The 24,879-nt window shown below is 43.9% G+C and overlaps 1 protein-coding gene across 1 annotated transcript; it reads left to right on the plus strand.

Annotated features, from left to right (window-relative positions):
* Positions 1 to 23,532, plus strand: Mrpl3 (mitochondrial ribosomal protein L3). Its single transcript, NM_001106852.1, is given in 10 exon segments — positions 1 to 277; positions 1,174 to 1,358; positions 2,309 to 2,400; positions 3,343 to 3,441; positions 8,217 to 8,316; positions 10,428 to 10,488; positions 17,714 to 17,822; positions 19,380 to 19,457; positions 21,199 to 21,276; positions 22,965 to 23,532. Coding segments are annotated over 10 exon segments (1,047 nt in total). The 5' UTR covers positions 1 to 185; the 3' UTR covers positions 23,118 to 23,532.
* Positions 23,533 to 24,879: the final 1,347 nt, after the last annotated feature.

Consider the following 24,879-nt stretch of genomic DNA (forward strand, 5'->3'; position numbering starts at 1 on the left):
GAGAAACGGACCGGAAGTGGCTCAGCTGTGCTTTTCCTCCGCTGAGGGCATTGGCGGACAAACCGTGTGACTGCTGTCCTGGTGCTACTGCGAACCCGTGGTGTTTGTGTTGGGGACTTACTGAAAGTTCCGCGGCGGCGGCGCGGCGGGAGGTGTCGCGAGCCGAGCACTGCCCGGCCACTTCCATGCCGGGTTGGAGGCTGCTGGCGCAAGCTGGCGCCCAAGTGCTGGGTTGTGGCGCCGGAGGCCTAGGTGCTGCCCCAGGCTTAGGGAGTAGGTGGGTATGGCAAGAGAGTGGGTGGCAGGGGTGCGCCGCCCACATAACTGTGTCCTTGAACAAAGGCCGGGCTTGGCGCAGAGGGTTGGAAGCGGAAGGGGTCATGTGTTCAAGGGTGTATAGCATAGAAAATTAAGAAAGCATCTTTTAATCTAAAGGCTTGAAGGGGTATGTGTTTTATGTTCAAGAAATCAGGGGTTAGCTGCGACTTTATCAGCAGCAAGGATGTCTTCCAACCAGCGAGTACTGTGCTACACTTTGTGCTTGTGTTGTGTCATATTAGGCCTGTAGCCCCCTGTGAGCAGAACACTGTCCTAACAGTTTTTCCGATAAAACTGAAACTAAAGGGAAATCGGTTGTCCAAAGTCAGTCACCTAATAAGTAGAAACTTACTTGCGATTCTAAGCTGGAACTTTCTGACTACCAACCAAAGTGGACTGCACAAAGGTTTATTTAGGTTCTGACCCACACGCTGTGCAAAAATCAAACACACTTCCTTCTTTGCCTCGAGCCTGCTAAGCTCCTTCTCGGTGCATTAGCTGGACAGAGGTCGTGTGTTTTCGGGTTTTCATTTTGTTTCTTTACATTGGTAATGGCATTAGAGGCAAGAGGTACACTTAGAGAAAATTCAGTCGCCAGTCCATTGGTTATAAAGCTGTTAAATACAGATTCATTCAGGTTAGTAGCCTCTCGTGTATTTAGGAGGGATTGTTTATCATGGATGAAAAGAGAAATTTAGCCTTCAGGGTAACCTTTCTTGGTTAAAGCAGAAGCCCAAGAAGTGTTAGGGCGAATGCACGATCCACACCATTCCCTGAGGCCTTGAGTGCATTATCTTATCTAACTGCGGCCTCCCCTGCATTAAATGGAAATAATGATTTGATTTTTTTTTCCAGAAAGAACATCTTGTTCGTTGTTAGAAATCTGCACAGCAAGAGTAGTACTTGGTGGGATGAGCATCTGTCTGAAGAAAATGTCTCGTTTGTTAAACAGCTGGTCTCCGATGAAAATAAAGCCCAGCTGACAAGTAAACTGAACCCCTTGAAGGACGAACCATGGCCTTTGCATCCCTGGGAACCAGGTGATTTGCGGGGTTTGAGATGTGACCCCTTAATTACAGTGTGGCTGGTTGCATGAGAACGGTGACTGCTTCATACATTCGACCTCTTGAGTTTTCACTGCTTGAGTGTGCGTGTTTCATTCTGCTTTGGTCTACTAGGGTGTTTTTCTCCAACCTCCTCGTCTGCTGCTAGTAAAACCTCAGGAAGGCGTTGTGTAGGTGAGAGGAGACGCATTCCGCATATATTGTCTTCCCTCAGATGCAAAGAATGTAAAACGAAAGGGAGGAACCGGGAAGAAGAGGCTGAAAAATATAGTGTAAGATATCCTGGGTTAATACAGCTACTTTCAGTTGGGATGCTTGTGTGCTGTTGGGGCAAGCATCGTTCCAGAACCAGCTGTCCATGGTAGGATACTAAACCCATGTGTGGCCATACCAAGCAGGATGGGGCTTTTCCCATTGCACTTGTGTTCTCTGGAGTTATTGAGACTCACTCTCACATTGTTTAGTGACGGAAGTTCAAGGGTAGCCTGGCTTGAGCGCCTCAGTTTCCAGTGTCTAACTCCTGAGGCTGAGTCATAGGCGTATACCCTCAAACCTGGCTCATGCAGTACATGAGCTCAAACTCAGTCTTGTCCTTTCTAGGCAGGCACTCGGCCAGCTAAACTACATTGCCACCCCCAAAAGTTCTTAATAGAGAACTTGTGGCATATATGTAGCGTAACACCATTTAATGCCTTAGAATTTGAATAGATGTTTTCTAATTGATAATGCTGGAAGGATCTGAAACTATAAAAGAATAATAATGGAATTAAATGCCCTGTATTAATATTATTATTTTAAAATACAAATGTTAGAATTAACTTGTGTTTACTCATTTTATATTTATTAACCACCAGTATATTGTGTTCGATATAGTTGAAGATATTTGCATCTGTAAGTAGTCTTGACTATATTGTCTATGCTGGCAGGTTCTTCCAGAGTTGGCCTTATTGCCCTGAAGCTGGGTATGATGCCTTTATGGACCAAGGATGGTCAAAAGCATGCAGTCACCTTACTTCAGGTAAGAAAGCATAGAGCGTACAAGCGATATGTGTGTGCTGAGATCTGTGTATATAACCTGTAATGGTTGAAATGTGTGTCCAGACAGAAATCTGTGTGGCAAAGGAGAATATAGCAGATAGTAGTAAAGAGCCTTGCTTCTGACAATTCCACCCAAGCTGATTCTAGCCTGAACCAGTATTGTCATGATGGGATTGGAATACCTGGAGTAATGCTAGGTGGGGTAGGGTGGTGTAGATCCTCACAGATTGTTCACCTGACTCATTCTTAGAACATACCTCAAGCCCACCATGCTCACCACAGTCCATTCAGGCCCAGATTGTAATTGTGATCTCCTTGCTGACCATCAGCATGGACTCTGCTCCTCTGGAGAAACCACACTTTATTCACTGAGATCAGTTATTCTCAGATGGTTAAGGACTCAGGCTCTGAGTTTAAATCCTGGCTCTGCCCTTACTGTGTTCCTGAGTGCTCTAGCCCCTTCTCTAAGTGATATAATTCTATAAGAGGAACAGTAAGGCCTCACTGCAAACTGTTACTGTGAGGACCACAAGAGATGACGGTCCTAGCGACAGTGCACAGTGTCTTGAAAGTGTCAGCTGCTCTCACTGTAGGGAAAGCACAGATGAAGTTAGACCATTACTCTAGATCATTCTTGACAGCTCAGTGTCTGGGGTCTGTTCTCAGGTGTGATGATGGCTAAATATAGGCTGTGCACGCTTAGAGTGCTAGCAGGGTACAGAGCCTGTAACTCCTTCCTGATTATTGTGGTCTGAGAGTGTGGATCAGTAATGGCAGACTGGTTCAACCACACAGGAAGAATTTATTATTGTGTGTCGTGTTTAGACCGATGAACCTTGTAGTCATTATCTCCCTGGGTTCTCTGGGAAGTCTCAGCAGGTATATACCATGTTACAAGCTCAAGTTTCGTGTTTGTTTTCAGGTACAAGACTGTCATGTGTTAAAGTACACTCCCAAGGAAGACCATAATGGAAAAACAGCGGCCCTAACAGTGGGGGGGAAAACCGGGTCACGCCTGTATGTAAGTCTGTATCTTCATTCCTAAAATACCGCATGTGGTTAGTCTCAGCTCTGCACGCTCATGTTTGCAGGTTTCTGTAGTCACAAACCGACACCCACCCTGAGGACTCGGGGAGAGGGGCTAGCAGAGGTTTGAGTCAACTAGAGTTCACTAAGCTAAACTCTGTTTGTACATCTGTGAAGAGATTAATGGTGCCGCCTTCCTACTAGGTTTATCACAGGACTAAATGAGCTTCCTCAAATTGCCTGGTCTGCCCTACATACTCAGTAGATCATGGATTGATTTGTTTGGTTTTGTTTTTTTAATTTGAAATGGTTTTCCTGCATAGATGCTTTATCCTTTTTTTTTCTTCTATGAAAAAAGTCAATTTAACACTTAAAACCAGAAGTTTATAAACATCATGGTTGTATACTTTAGAACTTTATAAACATCATTGTTATGTACTTTAGAAGTTTATAAACATCACTGTTATGTACTTTAGAAGTTTATAAACATCATTGTTATGTACTTTAGAAGGAGCTTTGTGTGTTTGGGATGCATATGAACCCACATCAGGTTTGTTTTGGAAACAGAGCATTGTTTCCTGAGTATAGTATGAACAGAATGCTGACTGGGTAGCTTGTTAGAAAAATGCACCCGATTAATATCTAATGCCCAGACCAAAACCTAGAGGGCAAGTAGAACACACCTCTCATCTCCAAACAAATTTAATTTTTTGTTGTCATTTATAAAATAAACATGGGCAAAAATCAATATATAACCCTACTGTATGTCAAAAGTAGACATATTTCTTGCATGCTCTTGTGTGACTTTTTCTATGGAGACAGGAATGAGCTCACCTCAGATAGGGAACCCACAACAGAGAATAGAAACTAAGCAAAGGCCTAGATTGTCAGCCTGTGGGGTATCGGGATCACGTGGAGGAGTCTGGGTGAAGGTTGCACACAGGAGCATGGACAGCCCAGCCCAGGCTGTGAGTCTACAAGCTCAGGCTCAGAGTCTACAAGCCTGGAGCTCTCTGCATGAGGTATGGACAACTGCAGACAGCTGGGCTAACCAGGATGCCGGCCCAGGCAGCTTTCTGCTGTTCCCACGGCCTTCAAGGAGAGCCTCATGAATCTTCATGAGTGTGGTTCTGTTCTGAGGACACTGGGAGGTTCATTTACTCCCGAGTCTCATGGAAGGAATATGTCACTCAGAGGAAATTGGTCCAGAGCATGTATGTGCTTGTTATGGTTAACTTACTGCGTGCTTACTACATGCCAGGAACATGGTGTGGAGGCTTTTGCATTCATTTTCACATGTAATCACTTCAGCCTCTGGACAGAGGAGTGATGTTACTGGTCAAGACTGACTGACCACTGGTAAGAGCAAGACAGACTCCATGGTCTCACATACCTAATGTTTCTGGATACTAACCCCCTGGCTACCCTCAAGCTGCCAGGAGAGATGGATGAAGTACCAGCCCAAGTCAGCATAAATGCAGCAGAACTGGAGCCAGCCAACTTGGGGGAGAGCCCATGCAGTTCACAGGAGGAGACCAAAAAGGCAGTGGGTGTTAAAGGAACACTTTTGGGAGTCACTTCTTTTTATACAACTAATGTCATTGCCATTATCAATTTTATAAGTCTGTGACCTTCCGGTCTTGACATTTATAAATTAACCATCATATTGGGGCAATTTATTCTACTCCAAAACATGTATGAATAAGCGATTCTTCAGACATAGCAGAAAACAGGGATGGAGAGATACCCAGTGGTTAAGAACACTGGCTGCCAGGTTGGGGATTTAGTTCAGCGGCAGAGTGCACAAGGCCCTGGGTTCAGTCCCCAGCTCCGAAAAAAAGAAAAAGAAGAAGAACACTGGCTGCTCTTGCAGAAGTGTTCCCAGACTGCCTGGCAGTTCACAGCCGTCTATAATTCCAGTTCCAGAACATTATAATGCACTTTTCTGTCCTTTGCAAGCACTAGGCCTGCATGTGGTGCACATACATACATGCAGGCGAGACATGCTATATAAAGATCAACATTATTTTAAAAAACTAAATAGGAGGCGATAGGGACATGGTGCATAGACGGAGCTCTGATCCTGGGTTTCTTCATTCACTCCTCTTCACACACACACACACACACACACACACACCCTTTCAGCATCCTTCTCTTATTTGTAAAGATAGGATTTGGAAATCTAGAAATTTTTTTCCAGTTCTGAAATTTATATCAGTTCTGAATCCTTTAGCTCTTAAAGAAAATGTGCTCGAGAGCCCAATTTAATATATTCTCTTTTACATAATGATGAAGATGTGTTATTGATCAAATACACATCTTTATATTTATATTTGCAAGTATATTTGCAAAATAGCATAGTCCTTACTAATAATTTTTTTCAGAAAGGATAGCATTCTACTCTTATATTTGAGATTGCTCTTCCCCTCCCCTCGGTGTGTAAACAAGCTTGCGGTGTTGTCTGCAGTGATGTGCAGCACAGTGTGGATCTGGAGGTCGCGTGCTTTTTCTTATGTTGTAGATGCTAACCACTGAGCCACATAAACCTTAGGAGGCACTCACCTCTCCAAGGTCTATTAGAGAGAGCGAAGGCGGTTAGAGAGGGAGGCAAAGGGAAGAGGTGGTGTGTAGGGAGATGACCAGAATGGATGCCGTGCGCATATAGGACCGTCACAGTGAGAGCCCCTGCCCTGTGTCCTTAATGTGTACTAACAAGAAAAAGAAAGTTCCTTCACCAGTGTGGAGAGCACTCATCATTTATAATTAAAGTGTTTTTGTTTAAAGAGAAAAGAAATTTTCCAAACTAAAAATGTACCAGCTAGTTACATATTTTAGCCCTCAGGGAAATTACAGTTAGACTGACTATATAGAGCAGTTTTGTTTTTAATCTTTTTGGTTGCTTTTTTTTTTTTTTTTAAACAAGACCTATGAATATCAAATATTGAGTAGTTGGGCATTCAAAATAAGTTGATTAAAATGGTTTTATTTATAATAAGGCTAGAACTGTTTTTTTTTTAATCTCCTAGGCACTTATACCTCTAAAGTAGGCCAGTTTGTTTTGCTATTTTTTGTATCTTATAAATAAAAACTGATGTGGTGCATAGTGTCTCTTTGTAAGAACATAAATGGCCCTAAAAGTTGATTAAAACAATTCATCTTGGGAGCAGAGCAGTGCTTTCATTGTAGGAAGGATAATTGCTGAGGAATTCTGCAGAAGGAGACTCAGCTTCATGGACGGGGTTACCCACATGTGACAGTGCTGTCAGCTTCTAAATTGCCTTTTTGAATCATTTATTTGGAAGTTTAGAAAGGAAGGGGGCGGGGCCGGCCAGGCTGTTAGAGCGCTTCTGCTGTCAGCCTCAGTTGAGCGTTGGCTTTTCTCATGACTAAGACCTAGTTGTATAATATTGTGATTTTAGTTGAAACAGTTATTCAGTTTTAGTGAAACTGAAAGGGAATTAAGATATATATGTTGTCTTAATTCTTTTTATGCTGGAGTCTAGTGTTGATGTAGGCTATGATGTTCATTTTAGCTATTTTGTACCAAAACATAAGGGTTTCTTCTCAGAAGTTTCTTGGAACACTCTAAGTCTAATGTTAACAAAATAACATTGTGCTTGATAAATCAACTGAACTAAGTGAATGTCAGAAGCACAAACCTTTTAAATGAAATACATTTCACTTTGAAACACAAGGAAGATAATTTCAAGGAACAGTCTTGTATGGAAAGCGCCTTTGCTCTTGTAGAAGTGAGTGTGAAGGAAGGTGAGAAAGGGTGTAGGAGTTTTCAGTGAGTGAGAAAGGGAAGGGCAAAGAATAATAGAATGTGTGTTTTGGAAGGAACAATAGCTTCTTGAGAGAAAAGTGGTCACAGCCCAGCCCCCTCAAAGCAGCAGTGTTCACAGCCCAGCCCCCTCAGAGTAGCAGTGGTCACAGCCCAGCCCCCTCAGAGCAGCAGTGGTCACAGCCCAGCCCCCTCAGAGCAGCAGTGTTCACAGCTCAGCCCCCTCAGAGCAGCAGTGGTCACAGCCCAGCCCCCTCAGAGTAGCAGTGTTCACAGCCCAGCCCCCTCAGAGCAGCAGTGTTCACAGCCCAACCCCCTCAGAGCAGCAGTGTTCACAGCCCAGCCCCCTCAGAGCAGCAGTGGTCACAGCTCAGCCCCCTCAGAGCAGCAGTGGTCACAGCCCAGCCCCCTCAGAGCAGCAGTGGTCACAGCCCAGCCCCCTCAGAGCAGCAGTGGTCACAGCCCAGCCCCCTCAGAGCAGCAGTGGTCACAGTGCTCAGGACACAGTCCACTGGGCTGCTGTAAAGTGTGTATCAGGATGGATGTAGATAAATGGTCTAAGGAATAAGAAAAATGGACTGACAAAAGTAGTTCTTTTGGACAGTAAATCAGGAGTCCTGAGTAATTAGAGAGTAGCTTGTCCAAAACTCTCCTGGAAAAGCCCTGTGAAGAAGGTGACTAGTGAAGACAAGGATCTGAGGCCAGTGTAGGTGTGCTTTCAAGCCAGCAAGGGCAAGGGCGTACATTTCGAGACTCGTGCACGTGGCTGGATCCTAAGCAGTAAGATGACTTGTTCTTAGGTGTATTGTTAGTTTTGATGTAATCTCATCACCCTTAAGCAGTGGGAAATAGATGTTGTTGGTTCAGTAGAAAATAAAGTGTGCTTAGATTTTTATTTTTCTGTGTTTATAACTTGATTTGGGGATCTGCATTCAGGTCACTTATGCTGTTTAATGCATTATTTACTTGTGATGTTTTCCCTCTAGAAACCCAACTCTATATTGGAATTTTACCGAGATCTTGGATTGCCACCAAAACAGACAATTAAAATCTTTCATGTAACAGATAATGCTGTAATTAAGCCAGGTAATCTGAGGTCGGGAGAGGAGGGAGGTAAAAATACCAAATATGTGATTTGTTTAATGTCAGCCCTTTCAATAAAGCTAAACAAAACACAAAGTTCCAAACACGTATTTTTAAATATAAACCCATCTGATTTAATCACTAGGAGCAAACAGTCGTTGTCTCTGGTAAGTGGAGAAAGCTGTAGGCTCCTCTTTGTTTCCCTGAGAGGGAGGAACTCTAGCGCAAATGTGAGGAGTGTCACATTTTTAAAGCCTGTCTAAGTAAGTGTTCCAGCTTCAAAGTGTGTTCATGGTTGCAGGCTAGGATTCTGGTAGGAACAGTTACACTCACCGTAGAGGGAGAAATGTAGCCTCAAAAGGAGAACAGCAAACTTAGCCCCTGGGATAGAGTCATCTCCCTGTCCGTGGAATGGCACATTAGGGGTTGGCATGTGATTATGCTGATTCCTGTGGTAAGCAAAGTTTGCCATTTTGATGTTTGACCTGGAGTAGAGCGCCACAGTATTTGAATTTGCATTGCGACAAAAAGACAGTGAAATTTTTTAAGTTTAAATTTCTAACTTGAAGGAAAAATAATTTTGAATTATAAAATTAGTATAAGTCTTGCATTATTGTATATTAGTCTGATTTGTGACAATAGTCCACATTAAATATAAAGGAATTTTCTGAAATATTCTGTTCGGAAGAAAAGTTAAGCATCCACTTTGACATTAGTAGATTTAATTTGTCTAAGGCCTTTGTTTGTGTTTAGAACAGCTATATAAAAGTCAAGCCCATGTTAATTTGCCCTAATTCTAACCATATTAAATTATATTTCTGAGTCAGTGAGTCATATTGCAGTTTGAGTTGTTCAGCCTTGCAAAAATGAGGCCTCTGTAATACCTTAATTTTTCTTTTTTTAATTAATATTTTTGATAGACAAATCAGTGTATTTATTTATAGAGTATAATGTGATATTTGGCATACATAGAATGAAGTCCCTATTTAAGTCCCTTTTCCTTTATAAACCTAGATTAATCTTACCTTAAAGAAACTGCTCTCTTAAACTCCACTGAACCCCACTCTCTGTACTAATTAAACAAACTAAAACCTACTTTCCGTTTCGTTCTTAGCTATATTAGTCCCTCATTTTTTTTTCATCTTTTTTTAAAGAACTCTTAATTGGTGATATAATGTTGACTCTTACCCAAGATAACAATTTTTTGAGGTCAGAGCTGAGCCTTATAAGTGTTGAGTATCTATAAGGACAGGTTTTGTCTAGTCCAAAGACCTAAGACTGTTAGGTGAATGAGACTTTATCAGTACTGACTAGAGCAGCAGTAATCTGATGTGAGCAGGTACTGTGTGAATATGTACACCATAACCAGCAGAGGAGGGACCAAGTCAGGTTAGTACATTTCCTCATTCACTGGGTGATGACAGACCTCATCAAAGCCCACCCATCATTGTTCTTGTCATGTTCTTTCTTTTCCCCTTGTGTAAGTGGATGATATATCTTAATTCTACATACCTATTCACTGAAGCAACCAGGAATCGTTAACCTATGCTTGCCAGCAAGAGGAGTGTGATGGCCACGGGCCTGGCTCACTCAGACCAGCACTAATAAGCTCCACGAAGATGCTGGCCTGGCTCACTCAGACCAGCGCTAATAAGCTCCATGAAGATGCTGGCCTGGCTCACTCAGACCAGCACTAATAAGCCCCATGAAGATGCTGGCCTGGCTCACTCAGACCAGCACTAATAAGCCCCATGAAGATGCTGGCCTGGCTCATTCAGACCAGCACTAATAAGCCCCATGAAGATGCTGGCCTGAGCCTGGCTCACTCAGACCAGCACTAATAAGCCCCATGAAGATGCTGGCCTGATAGGAGTGGTCTGTTGGCTCACTGTAGCACCTCTTGAACAGTGTCCCCTTGTTCTACGGCCTTCTCATCGTTAAGTAGAACCTGTTTATGGATGGCTTCAGTGTTTAGGTGTCTCTGATGTTCCTAAATACTGAAGATCAGTGAGCATTCAAAAGCAGTACTGGAAGCTATGTGGGCCAGGTATCTGGATAAAGTCCTTTCTGTTGCTGACAGATAACCTTGGTTTCTCATTTTCTTTTCCATGCAGGGACTCCTCTTTATGCAGCTCACTTTCGCCCCGGACAGTATGTGGATGTCACAGCCAAAACGTAGGTCTCAGCAGTTCTCCTTTGCTTTGCTTTTCTCCACATGTTAAGGACAGAGTGGGTGAACGTACAGTCTCTGAAGTCAGTCATAAAGACAGACTGCTCTCATAAGGCTGCCTGTTACGTCACTGACTTCTGGTCTCACATAGAGTGTACACTGGATGAACTGAGATGAATGCTTTCAGAAGTGAGGCTTAGAAGAAGATCGTGTGACTTAAGTGCTTTCCCAGTTAGGTCTGCTTTAAAGACTAAGACACAAGGTTTGAGTGTGAAACACAGCTGAGCAGTGGTGGTGGGGCGCTCCTGTGATTACTGGAATTTGGTTCGAGGTACTCTTTCTAATCACTAGGAGTTGTAAGATTTTATACTATTTGTAAAAGTGGTTGTTGTGTTTAAGTGACTCTTAGTGTGACTGTAAACCATGTTTGCAATTGTTTTATCTAAACTAAACGACTTCCATACCTCAGGTCGTCTTAGGGGCGTGGTGTTGGACTCTTAGCGTGAGGTAGTGAGACTTTGCTGTGAAGGCGAAACCCTGGCATATTCAAGGTCTAATGTAGAGGTGATCATTTGGTGACGCTGACAGAATGCTGGCTGTGATGCATTTAGTCTGCACTAGTGCTCTGGATACTTTACCACTCTGCCATGATGGGTAGTAGTGTCTCTATGGCTCCAGGAGGTCTTTGGAACTTAGAGAAGTTACTGCTCAGTAGTGTGGAGTACCGAAGTCCATGTAGATGTTTGCAAACCGGATTCTGCTGGCTGTTGGAACTCACACAACCTAGAACAGCCAGAATTAAAGCACCAGTTGCTACGTTTTGTTCTCACCTTGGATCCTGACTTCAGTCCTCTGGGTTTATTTTCTCCTCTTAGTCACATGACAGTGCCTACAAAGATAGCAGCACTGAGAGCCTTCGACAAACAAAGGTGTCTGTGGACTCTGGGAGAGGGCAGTTAGTTTGCATTTATTTTGTGGTGGTGACCAAACAGCAGTTTTCATCCCAAGAACCTGTTGAGTGAGGCCATAGGTTCCTTACACAGAACCTGCTGACAGCTTCCACACCATGATCACCTTGTGTCATACACAGACCACTGCTAAAGCTACTAGTTGCCCCTCTCTTTGTCCAGCTCTGTAGAGGTGAAGTGGGATGGACTGGAAGTCAGAAGAGTCTTTAGGAGATTCCCAACCTGTCCCCTTTGTCTTCCCCTGGTTACAGAAGCCAGGAAACTCTTTCTGTCTCCTAGAGACAGTTCTTCAGTGTCCTGAGCCTTGTTGGTTAGCGAGTGAAGTCTGGGTTACAAACCAGGTTATTTTACTTTTAAATGTATGGATTACCACAAATCATAAGATGCCCTGCATTAATCCTGTGAGTTTATATACAATGCTGTGTGGATTCCATTCCATACCTTGCAGAACATACAGGATACTGTGAGAAGGCATGCAGAATCGGGTGCCTTGGTCAGTAGGTGCCTTGTGGCCAGGCTAGTGACTGGCTTGGTGAAGAGCTTAGTGTTTCCAAGTCTGTGCTCAGTGGATGCTTTCTGTTCATATGCTTCTCCTGAGCTGTCAAGTGTCTTTGGCTTTTCCCCTTTTGGTAATTCCAATCTTCTTGGATATAGAGTAAAAATGGGGAGTGTTTTTTATTTATTTAGTTTTGTTTCGTTTTGTTTTTGTAAGGTTCTATTTCTAGAAAACAATGATTTGAAGTTATATGGCAGCCTCCAGGATCAGTAGCCAATAAGCACTAGGAGGGCAGGTACCCTTAGCGTTAAAGTGGTAAGGGTCAGTCTGGAAGAAAGCAGACCATACAGGAGTTCTGGTGCAGAACAGCATCTGGTTGATGTCAGTATGGAAAGTGGGTTGCCCTGTGGAAATTCACTGTGTTGGTCTGTATGTCTTCATGTACCCTGACTTCCCTGACACCAGCTTGAATTGGATTTCACCGTGTCTAGCTAGCTTGTTGCTGCCATCCCCTAGCTTTCTTTTAAAACCTGTGGACTGATTGCTGTGCACGGGGTGCTGGGCTTGAACTCTTGAGTGCAGTGTTGGCTCCTTAGCTGTGGCGTTTCCCTGCCACTGACTTCCTGGGTGTCTGAACAGCCAACATGCATTTGCTTGTTTTTCTTTTTTCCTTTAAGTTCTTCAGTGTATGTCCCTTGATGCTTCTCATTTGGAGGACACTTCCTGTTGTGAATTTAAGCTCTTTGGAGCCCATGAGAGAATTAACTATTCCCCATTAACTATGAATGGAGACATTGCCTTTCAGCTATAGGTTCTATGCCCCTTCATTTTCTTTCTCCTATGACTGATGTGGGGACAGACTTTTCTACTTTGTCCTCCATTTCTAATCCTTTTTAAATTGAATTTGCTTTCTATTCAGACCAGTAAATTATGTAATGAAACAAGGAGTGGTTAGAGTATAAAGAGATAATCTCTCAAAGATAATCCTTAAATTGTAGAATGGTTGTTTGTAGATGAAGGCTAGCTTGAAAGGAGGTGTTTTAGGGTTGGATCTTGGTTTGTTGTTTAAGCACACTTTAGTGGTAATCTGTGATTGCTTTCCCAAATTAAATCTACCAAGCAACAAAGCCCAAGGTCAACAAGACTGGGGTTACTAAGTAACCAGTAACCTAGGGGCACAGCTGAAGGTCATGGCTCACACAGCTCGGTGACCAAGGCAAGTTCCTGAGCTCTTACTGCCCCATCTTTAGCAGAAGGGCTTCCAGACTTGACTGGAGACTGGCACTGAGGACCGTTGGCTGCCCTGCCCATGTTGTCAGCCGCTTTCAGTTTAGTTTAAACAGAAAGTCCCACCGACAGTAGGACGTACTGAGAGGGAAGTAGGAAGCATGACCTCACTAAGAGTTCTAGTACATCAAACATCTTTTGACACAGTAGCTCTAAGACAGACGTACTCAGTATGCCAGTGAGTGTACATTTTAACAATGTGTTTACTTTAATGATTTGTTATTTTGGTGTTTTGCCTGCATGTCTGTCTGTGAGGATAGCAAATGCAGACAGATGTGAGCTACCATGTGGGTTCTAGGAATTGAACCCAGGCCCTTTGGAAGAACGGCTGGAGCATTTACCACCAAGCCATCTCTCCAGCCCCAAAAGTTGACTTCTGGGTTCCTCTGTGTAGTCCTGGCTCTCCTGGAACTCACTCTGTTAACAAGGCTGGCTTTGAACTCAGAAATTCATCTGCTTCTGTCTCCCAAGTGCTGGGATTAAAGAACACTGAATGCGCATTTCTATGCCCCAATAAAACTCCTCACAACAGCGGGTGCTCAGTGTGCTAACGTGCCAGTCTGGGACCTAACCAGTAGCAAGAAGAGAGGCAGAGGCAGGACACTCAGAGCGCAGGCATTAGGGAGGAAGGGTGGCTCAAAGATTAGGAAACCATGGTGGCGGGGGGGGGGGGGGGGGGGGATGGATAGGGGCTGGGGAGATCCAAAGAGGACAGACGGCAGCCATGTGAAAAGAGGCCATGGGCCTCTAAACACTGCTGCATGTTTGATACTAAGGAGTCCTTCACTTTTTAAAGATTGTGGTGACCATGTTGTGGTTTTGTGGTTTAAAGGTGTCCTTAGCTTTCCATACTGTGACATTCATGATGGAGATGGCTTTTCAGTACCCTACTGAGTTGCAGAGCAAGAGAAACAAGATTAACAGGGCAGGCCTGGAGTCAGTGGTGTCAGTGGTGGATGCCTCGGGCTTCCTGATTTTCTCTGTTGTTCAGTATATGCAATGATTTTCATGATAAAAATTATTTTACTAAAAACGTTTGCATTTTTGGATTAGATTAATCTCAGAGTCATTCCCAGAGACTAATTGAAGAAGAAAGTAGATTGCAGAGGCAAATGGTGAGTTTGATGAGAAAAGAAAAGAAAGAAAAGGAGAGAGAGGTCACAGAAGCCAGTGGAAAGGGGGGACTTGGGCAGGGTTGTAGAGGTGTCCTTAGAGAACTGGGCAAAGGTGGTTCTGAGCAGATGTGCAGTCTCCTCACCTCAGACATGTTTGTCCCCGGGTACACTTGCCATACGGTGTAAAGCATCTGATAATTTGTTTTAAACTATGCATGCTGTCAGGATTTGGGCATTTGTCATGGTAGGGCAAGGGGATGAAGCTCTAGTGACCTCTAGAGATAATAGGGTGAACTGGCAATGGTAAGTTACACATTGCCCTCGGGAAGGGTTTACACTTACTAACACAAGCCTCTAACTCAGTGCCTCTCAGCCTTCCTAATGCTGTGACCCTTTAATACAGTTCCTCATGTTGTGGTGACCCTCAACCATAGTATTATTTTCATTATGCTTCATAACTGTCATTTTGCTACTGATACGAATCGTAATGTAAATATTTGATATACAGGCTATATGATATGTGACCCCAGTGGAAGGTTCATGAGACTCCCCCAAGGGTCAGGACTCATAGGATGAAAACCTTTCTTTCCCTTTTCCTGTTTTTCCGCGACATAGCAGTAGCCATGATAGGCATTAAGCTCACTTTGTGCTGGGCAGTGGGCTAAGACATGATCTCTGCCCTGTGTGTCGCCCACGTGGAGAATGTGGGCCAAGGAACACGGCAGCAGTCTTCTAAGTTAAAGGAGACCTTTAAACCATCTAAATATTCTAAGTGAATTCATTTTTGTGGTCCTCCTTTTCAGATAAGCCTTACCAATGTTGGAATGTCTAAAATTGCATTCTCCCTGGCTTGAGTTTTCATTTGATTTATTTCTGCAGCCAGTAGCTAAGCTACCTTGGGTAGCTAGGAAGGGTGGTACACACCCGCAAAGCCAGTCCTGTGGGAGGCAGGAGGATTACATGAGTTCTAAGCCAGCCTGAGTGTGACAGTCTGCTGTAGGCCAGCCAAGGCAATCGCAGGAGAGCCTGTCTCAGACAAGCAGGCAAGCAAAGGGTGAGGGAGCTAAGCCTCTGTATTGGGTATAGTTTTCCGTGAAGTTTTTCTTTTCTGTGACTTATGCTAAGTAAAGATCAGTTCATTCCTTGCTCCTGTTTTACTTTTGTTCTCAAGTAAAGAAGAGAGACTGGCTACCTGTGCCTCCCATGATCATCAGGTGCACCCTAGCCTCCGCATCCTGAATTAAGCCCATAATTGTCATGTCTCCCGTGCTTTCGCCTTTTGTTTAAAGGTTATTTACTGAAGAGGTCCCCGTTGTACACAGGGGACTCATGAAGTGTTCCAGACACAGACTGAAAAGCCATCTGCAATTAGCTGACACATAATTAGCACTTTCAGGCCCCACTTTCATCTGATAATCATTTACTGTGAAATGAGCTTAATTATCTTCTGTAATTTACCTGCTTGCGTTTTTTCTGGTGCATGCACTCACGCTGACTTTTTAAGGCACACAATCAGTTTGAGAACTCTGAAGGCAGTAGTGAACTTCTACAAAAGGCAGCCAGTGTGCGAAGGTGGCATTTTTAAAGCATGTTCCTTCACGATGGCGCTGCTGGTCCCTCCCTTCTGCTCCTAGGGGCTACTTGATAAATGACAGAACACTTCCAAACTACCCTGAGTTGTTTCTCTTCATTTTTAAATTGCTACGCTTTTTACATTACTTTGCAAATAAGCCCTAAACTTCGTTGTTAAGTGTAAATATTAATAATTTCTAAAGCATAATTTCAGTATTTGATTCTCAGAGCTTTTCTGTGGTGTTCAACTTTAGATAAAATTATATAGTAATTTTTCCATTGAATATATGTTACATTTCTATTTTAGCTTTGTGATAAGAATGCTTGATTTATTTATGTATTTATTTATGTATTTATTTTTGTTATTGAAAGATGAGGAAGTATTTGCTGGCAGAAAGAGGTGTATGCTACATTTAACTTATTAACAAGTCATTGTGTGATTTGAGAGTATATGCCTGATGGGTTCTATTTATAACTTAGTTGGTTTGCTAAGTTCTTGAAGGGTCTTTCTTTAATCCATCCTGTCTGATAATTCTTTGTTAATAAATACATAGCAAAGTCCTGGGGAGGGGGAGGGATAGCAAGGGGTTTTCATGCTATGCTGTAATTGATCTGAACAGTGCACGTCTCATCATAACTAGCTTTGTTTGAAACTATATTCAAATATATTGCTGTTGTCTAGTGAAAGGTGAGGAAGATCTGCAGTCTAAGTGCTCACAGATGATGTCTGTAGTAGAGCTACAAGTCCCCTGGTCCTGCACAGGACCCTTTGTAGGGATGCACTTGACATTCAGAGATAGCCTTGAGTGAATGTTTGAACTTGGGGGTGTTAGCTTGTTTCTCTAGCTGATAGGCTCTGCATTAAAGTATATTCATTTAAGACACTGCCTTTCTCTACTTTTGCTTTTCCACTGGCTTCCTATTCAACACAGGCCAGAATCCATCTGGTACCATCTGAGCTGCTTGCCCAGCGTCTAGAGGTTTATTTAGTCAGCACTCTGATCTGTGCGCTAGTGGTTGCTTTCTGATTTGTTGTCCTCACACGGTTATTGAAGTAAACCCCTGAGACCTCAGAGTCTGTGGTGAGAAATTCAGCGCACTTGCCTGGTGGCATCTGTCTCAGGGTTTCTCACAGGCTATAGTCAAGTGGGTCCTGACTAGAGAAAATTGCCGCCAAGCTTACTAGCATGGTTGTTGGCAGCAACAGGGCTTCAGCTGTTGACTGGAACAAACCTTGTTACATTGTGCTCCACAGGAGTGCATATATACTGAAAGCTGCTTCTTGTAGCCCTAGGAAGCAAGAAAAGAGTACCAGAGGAGGGTCTCTTAGAATTGAGCCTCACACTGACATCTCATCTGTTAGCATGTTGTATTCATTAAACCGAATCACTCCCAGGCTCCTGGGAGGAGGATTAAGCACAGCATAAATACTAGGGGATCAGGTCTTTAGGGTCTATCCCAATGGCTGCCTGCCATGTTTGTTATGAGACTGAAACTTCTAGAACTTTGCTATCATGTCACGAGATATGAGGTGAGCTTCATAGGTAAATTCCCCGAGCTTAGCTTGCTGTTGTCTTACAGTCTTGACATAACATTTCATACAGAGCTCAGCTCCAGCGGGAGGTGCAATCCAAGACAGATAAAGAAACGTTCATTTGCAGTTTGGCTGGTATGGCCTTTTCTGGTTATTTAGATAAGAAGTCTTGTTAGAACTCCAAGGTGCTGTCAAAAAGGTAGAGTCAGAAATATTTTATACTCCATTCATTATGTAAATTCTAACTTTTTCCCCCAGTATTGGTAAAGGTTTTCAGGGCGTCATGAAAAGATGGGGATTTAAAGGCCAACCTGCTTCTCACGGTCAAACAAAGACCCACAGGAGACCTGGCGCCATCTCAACTGGGGTGAGTATAAATAGTGGTGCTCCCTGAGGGAGGTGGGAGGTAGGCTGGGTCTCGTTGTGTAGCCCAGGTTAGCCCAGGACTCTTCTCGCCTCAGCCTCTGGAATGCTGGGGTCCTAGTAGTTGTCAGTCTTTCATGGGCCTGGCGTGTCTTTTCTAGTGCATGAGTACCTGTGGGCAGCACTCTCTGTTCCCTCCTTCCCTGGTGCCCCATCTAAGGCAACTGCAGGTGGCTCCATTTGCCACCTCACATAGTAGTTTTGCTCTAAAGGAAACAGTTGCTCAAGATCGGCTAGGATAGCATACAGTACAGGGGAAAGTCGTTGACATAAACAGAAATGACAATAGTGGTATAAGAAAACCTTTGGAGCTCAGGAAATGCAGAGTCAGCCTCTAACGGTTGGTGAGGTCACACACTCCATTCTTCTCACAATAGAACACATCACGGCTTCCCTCGGGTACTGAGTTCTCACCTAACTGACTGTGTTCCAAGTTGCTGGGGCTGTTTGTTTGTTTGTTTGTTTTATTTTGTTTTTTTGTCACACTGTCTGAAGGCTGCAGAGAGGTCTGTTCACAAGGCTGCCAGGGATCAAAATCAGTGATGGGAACACAGAAGCACGCAGCCCTAATGAAGGGCAGGCAGACTCTTGAGGAAAGTGCGGGCGGGCATTTCCTTTGACACAGCAGAGCTTCTGGAATTTGCCCCGAGCGTGTTCTCCCTAGGGCACTGCCACAGGGTAGTCAGGCCTCATGACTTGTAATTAGCAAGCATGGATCCCACAGGAGTTTGGTTGGATAAAACTGTGGTATGTCTACTTAGAGAACATTTTCTTAGAAGAAAAATGGATGAGACCGCTAGGAAACAGTGGTGGCTTGCAGCACTCAGAAGTGTGTGTGTGGTTCTTCCTGGCCAGTTGAAGGGCCCAGAAGATGCAGTGAGACTGCCAGCCTTCAGGCTCTGGTGGACAGGCTCAGGGTGGAGGGTACTCTTTATGCTAGCGTTTCCACTCCTGGAGCCTTGCTAATGGTTTACCATGTCAAAATAAAAGCAGTTTGCTCATGTTTGAGGGGAGTAAGTACAACATGAAATATAATTAGGAAATGAGCTTGAGTGTTTCAGCTCAATCGCAGCCACACTGAAGAGGAGGGAAAGAGTAACTAAGTCAGGAATTTTAACCTGGGTGCCCGGTTATTTACTGTGAGTCTAAATGTAAAAATGTCCTCTTTGGACTGGAACAGTGGAGGGACTGCTGAGCAGCCACGAGGCCTGGAGTGCAGATTATAGCACCCAGGTAATAAGGCAGGTGTCCAGCAAGTGCCCTGGCTCCAGCCCCAAGGGCTCCTTCACCACATGCACACAGGCATGACACCACGTGCACACGGCATGTTCCAATATAGGAGTGAGTGTACATACATCCCTCAGTTCTTTATTGATCTGGGGAGTAAATGATTGAACCAGGAGAACTCACTGATTCTTGCTGCTGGTGTCCGCTGTGATGTAGTCAATACTGTTTGGAATCAAAATTACTGAAAATGTGAACTTTGTCTTTTATTATTCAGGATATTGCCAGAGTCTGGCCTGGAACTAAAATGCCCGGGCAAATGGGAAACCAAAACAGGACAGTGTATGGGCTGAAGGTAAGTGTGTAAATGCTAATGTAAATTCACATGCAAAGCCCGGAGTGTGTGCGTGCGTGTCCTGAACAAGGGTGCTCTCTTGACTATTAAAGATGTAGGGTGTGGGATTGACTGTAGATATGGAATTAGAGTCATTCAAAAGAAACGAAATGAGTTGTACTACAATGGGGTCTGCATATTCCACATCAAAGCCACAAAATGCACAGTTGTTACAAAAAAAAAATAGTCAGCTATATTTGAACTGGAATGTTTTTGCAAGATATTACATGGGGGAAAAGAGTCCAAGCATTAGATGTACACCCCCCTAGAGGGAGCGAGAGAGAGAATACAAACAAAAGCTCCTGGATGTCGTTTCTGTAGATTCTATATTTCACAGAGAAGCTAGAGGTCATATGGCCACCTGTCTTAGATTCTGTCAGATGTGTGAGTGAAGCAGGGTGGGTAACGAGAAGAGGGACAGTCCCAATCCCAGTAGCGGGGCAGAAAGAACAGTTAATTATGGTGCATGGACTTTTATAAAGTGTGTGTGTGTGTGTGTGTGTGTGTGTGTGCGCGCGTGCGTGCGGCAGAGAGAGAGAAGAGAAATTCACATTTAATCTGCTAATTTGACCAAGTCTTCAGTAGCTAAACGAAAGCTATCTGTACTATAATGGGTGCTATATGCTTATACTTTCATTAAAACAACAAGTATGTGTGTATTTGTATGCATATAGCTCAAAGCATGGAAAGAACAAAATAAGCCACCATAGCAACAACACCCAGAAATGGTCACTGATGTTCTGTGTGGTTTTTCCATCTTTATTCATACATTTTATATATAAATTCTGTACAGTGTTTTTATAATTATGTCAGGGTTTGGTTGAGGGGGAGCACTATTTGACTGAGATACACGAAAGGATAGTTCTAGGAGTCCCTGCTGTGGTTGTGATATGAAGGCTGAGAAATCCCACTGTGGGCTGCCTATAGGCTGGATCCCTGACTTACTCCAAAATCTCACCCAGGAAGCCACGTGATGGGAGTTCTCAGTCTGAGCACTAGTCCTAGGACTGAAGCAGACGTATGGACAGACACCGGGGCCAAAGTCCAGGGAGCTTGGAGTTGAGATGACCAGGACAGAGAGGAAATATTCTCAGCCGCTTTCATTTATTCTGGGCCTCTGATTGATGGGATTCCCTGATTTGAGTAGAAGTCCACACTGAGACTCCCTCAACTCGGTCAGGTCAGCCCTGAAATCAGTTATCAGATAAATCTAAGCCTGCTTCCCACCATTGTATTTTACCTTAGTAAAGTCCATCTGCTTGTCACGGTGTTCTGTGTAGCACTTATTTTCTTAGTGTCTTTATTTTATTTTTGACTTCTTTCCACTTGTGTGTTGGTTTTACTCCATGTTGAGATGTTTTTAAAGGCAGTCTGCTTAGCCTGCTTAATTTAGAGATTCGATTCAGGGAGTTAGGAGTTTCCACTGGCTAGTTGTAGAAAAGTAATTGTAACCAAACTAGATCTAAGTTTCCGCCTCTTTCTCGGAGTCAGCAGATTCTGGAGCTGAGGTAGAGGTCGGCAGCCACACCATGAAGTCAGGTGCAGGAATGCCCTTACAAGTCGCTAACACGGGGCTGAAAGCTTTTCATTCTCTGCTTGGCCTTCCGTGCTGTGGGGTCAGCTGTAGAGTGCTTACGTCACGTCACGCTGTCCCCCAGTTTCTCCCGCCTTCATCTCATAAGTTTTTCACTTCTTGTTGTAGGTGTGGAGAGTGAACACCAAGCACAATATAATCTATGTCAATGGCTCTGTGCCTGGACATAGAAATTGCTTAGTGAAGGTAGGTACAACCGTCTCCTAAAGGGGTGTACTGTTCTACTTGTACAGTGTTTCCATAAATTCTCTCGCTCTGTTAGGTGGCTTCTAAAGAAGTGTCTTCTTCCGCTACATGTTCTCTCCCCCAGTTTTCCTTGTCATAGCACCTCAGTGAAAACAAAAGGCGCACTATAAATAATTAGCCGCTCACTGGAGCCATGAACCCAGGAGCTGTGGGAGAGAAGGCTGCAGGGAGAGGGGAGCCATTGCCAAAATGTCATCCCTCCTCCATCCTTTCCAGAAATGTGGGCAAAAGAACAAGAAGTGCTGAAGTAGGGGCCGGGGTCTCACTGCCACGCCGCTCAGTCACACCTCTCCTTGTCAAAACTAAAAAGAAAGGGGAAAAGGACGTAACGCTAAGGTGTTGACCAGATAGACTGAGGTAAAGCCTGGGAGCTTCCGAGGATCTCCTGTGTAAGAGGCTCACAGCCGAGGGAGCCATCACTGATGCTCCAGCAGAAACAGAAATCACAGTTTTCATGTATATTGCATCACATATATTCATTTATACTGGACGCATCATCAGTCGTTTTATTATGGGAAACCCTCAGGTACAGTAGACACACAAAAGTGTAAACACAATGAGAATTCACTGCTTGGATCCTTCGTGACAATTTATCAGATTAGCACATGGTTCTCTTACAGGCGTTTTCCTATTTAGCGTTGAGCCTAAGGCTGGTGCATTGGAAAACTGAACATGATGGTTTCCTTCTGGGCAACGGCCTGGTCACTTCCTGAAACAACTGTAATGAGGGGCATGAAAATAGAGCTCTTTTTATACACTTAATTGTTCCTAGCAGCTGCTGAGTAATTTCGACTAATTTATTTTCTTATTGCTAAAATGAACATGCTCTATTTTATTGTGTATAAAAGTATTTTTCTCTGAAGCTCTTCTCTGCAGAAGCTTTGAGGATCCCAGTAATATTATCCAAAACTAAAGCGCAGATCTTGGATCTTACCAGCCCCTCTGCCAAGGAACATCCATGAATCCAGACATAATCTGAAAGTCTGGGGCCATAAAATGTTCTCAGAGCTTCTGTAAACACTTGTGGGGTTCTTTCTCTTGATTTTGCTGTATGTCATTCTGTCTTTAACGTCTCAGAATGCTCCTTGCCAAATATAAGCTAATTTCTTTAATAAAAGCAATATTTCCCTTTTTTGTGTTCTTAGACTTAAAGTAACAAAAATACAGTAAATTCCATGTTTTTAAGCCTCAACCTCGAAAATTTTGTTCTAAGTATACAAAACTAACAAATCGGGCAAAAAGAGTAAATAATAGAATGGATAATTATTAGATATTAATTGTATTTAGTATCAGATATTTATATTGGAGTAATAAATATGTATATAAAATATATTTGAGATGTAATTTTAAAATATCCATCCTTTTGGACAGTTAAATACATACTTACAAGTCACAGTAAAGTTTACAGTGATAATCGGTGGCTTTATTCTTGGTGTAGCTGATTCAATTGAGGAGAAATGTTTAATCAAAATTCCTAGACTACAAAGAAATGCAGCAGGAGAGCCCGTTCTGGCCTCTGTGTGGTGTGGCTGCACTCATGTTCAGATGCGCAGAGCAGGGGCTTTGTCCGCGGCTCCTGTACACACCAAGACTGGTATTGAGTGAGATTTGTTTCCTTATTCTCTCAGATCAAGGACTCTACGCTGCCTGCATACAAGGATTTCTGTAAGAGCCTGCCGTTCCCTACCTACTTTCCTGATGGAGACGAAGAAGAACTTCCAGAAGATCTGTACGATGAGAGCGTGTGGCAGCCCAGCGAACCTTCCATCACCTTTGCCTGATGCGCTGGTGCTGCAGGCCTCTGTGCTCCGCGTACTTTGGTGACCAGATCAGTAATAGAACCAGGAGTGGGATGTCGTTCCCTGTGCTTAGTCATGAGAGCAAGCTCCTGTGTCCACCAAGGGCACAAGTGAGCCACTTGGCCCCTCTTCAGTCTGATTAGCAAGGTTACTGCATTAACAGTCACATAGACTGGGTTTGTTAACATTGACAGTTTGTAAAGAACAAGCTGCCTGCCGTTTGTGGTGTCATTCTTTAGACACATTTCCCAGTCTTGTTTTGGTTTATAGTTTTATTAAAGATTTATCTCTCTTAATATCTGGTTGTGAAACAGAACCTGGGGAACTACATTGCGGTGTGATGGGTAAAAGAATCCATTTCTTTAGAAACACAACATTCATTTAGAGTTTACAAGCTTGATGGGAGGAGGAATTTTTTTTTTTTTATCTAAATTGAGGCTGGGTGGGTCCAGAGCCCCAGCAAGGCCTGCTGTCTGTGGACCTCACTGCTCATCTCTGCTGCTTAGCATGGTGAGCACCCGGCAGTTCACTTCTCAGAGCCTGGCTCCTGACTTGAGTGTGGACCTGACATACCTGACATACCAGCTCAGTCTTGTCTGAAATCAGTGCATAGTTGTAAGCACTCTGCATTCCAATTCGTACCAACACCTGTGCTGGCTGTTAACCATAAAGTGGGCTAGTGTGAGCCTCGAGTGACTGCATAAGCCTCAGGAGGGCCAGCTAGTAGCCACATGGTGTACACCTTATCCCAGCTCTAGAGAAGCTGAGGATAGTAGTGGGTTCGAATTCAAGGCCAACAAGCTACACAGCCAGACTGTCTAATAAAACACAAAGGGACTCAACTGGTCAAGGGGACTAGTTAGTTAGACTAAGTATGAGCCGTCACCTTTTAGACTTACAGGACCTCTGTCCTCCCTGTTAGGGCAGCCAAAGCTGAAATCTGAGGTGGGTCAGCTATCTCCATGGTGGCTCAGGCTTAGGTACCTGGATGATGCCAGCTGTCATGGCCTGAACACTGAGCATTTCTCACAGGACAGGGAACACTCACAAGTCAGTAGTAGTTGACTGTAAGGCCTTTAATACTGAGGTGCAGACGAGGGAGGGGTGGCCTATGGGAATGACATTTACAGCTGTCACAGGTCAGGTTGAATAGCATTGGATGATGTCTCAGTATGTGGTGGCGATACAGATGCAGCTATAGCCAGATGGGAGGTTTTGGGGGGGTTTTTTGTTTTTGTTTTTTGGTGTCAGGAGTGTTAAGATTTACAGTCTCACACAGGAGCCAAGTCAGCTCTGAGGGTCTCATCACCTACAAACTCCACCAGTCCAGGTGGTCACAAGAGTCCCTCTTTGAGAAAGAATGTCAGTCACAGTAAGAGCATCCGTTGATCTCATGGATGCTGTGCCTTCCTTGTCAGGCCCTGATTGCAGAGGGTGGCCCTGCTGGCTGTGTCAGCAGAAGCCAGTGTGGGAGGATAGCTGCACCGAGGTTACTGACGGCATCATCGTCTGAGCCTCTGCAATGATATTGTGGAAGCAGTCCTAACACATGGTTCCTCACTGTCACAGTAGAAAGGTAGCATCAGCCCAGTGACATTGTCTTGTCTCCTAGCCCAAAGCATGGTGCTGTGGTGCCACCTAATCAGCCTTCCCTTGGAAGGAGGACCTTAAAAATGTGTTTTGTCATCTGCTTTGCTGAAGTGTCACCACTTTAGAAGACTGCTTGGACAGGAAATGCATCAGG

Source organism: Rattus norvegicus, chromosome 8 (genome assembly GCF_021556685.1).
Source record: "Rattus norvegicus strain SHRSP/BbbUtx chromosome 8, alternate assembly SHRSP_T2T, whole genome shotgun sequence".
Classification (NCBI taxonomy): domain Eukaryota; kingdom Metazoa; phylum Chordata; class Mammalia; order Rodentia; family Muridae; genus Rattus; species Rattus norvegicus.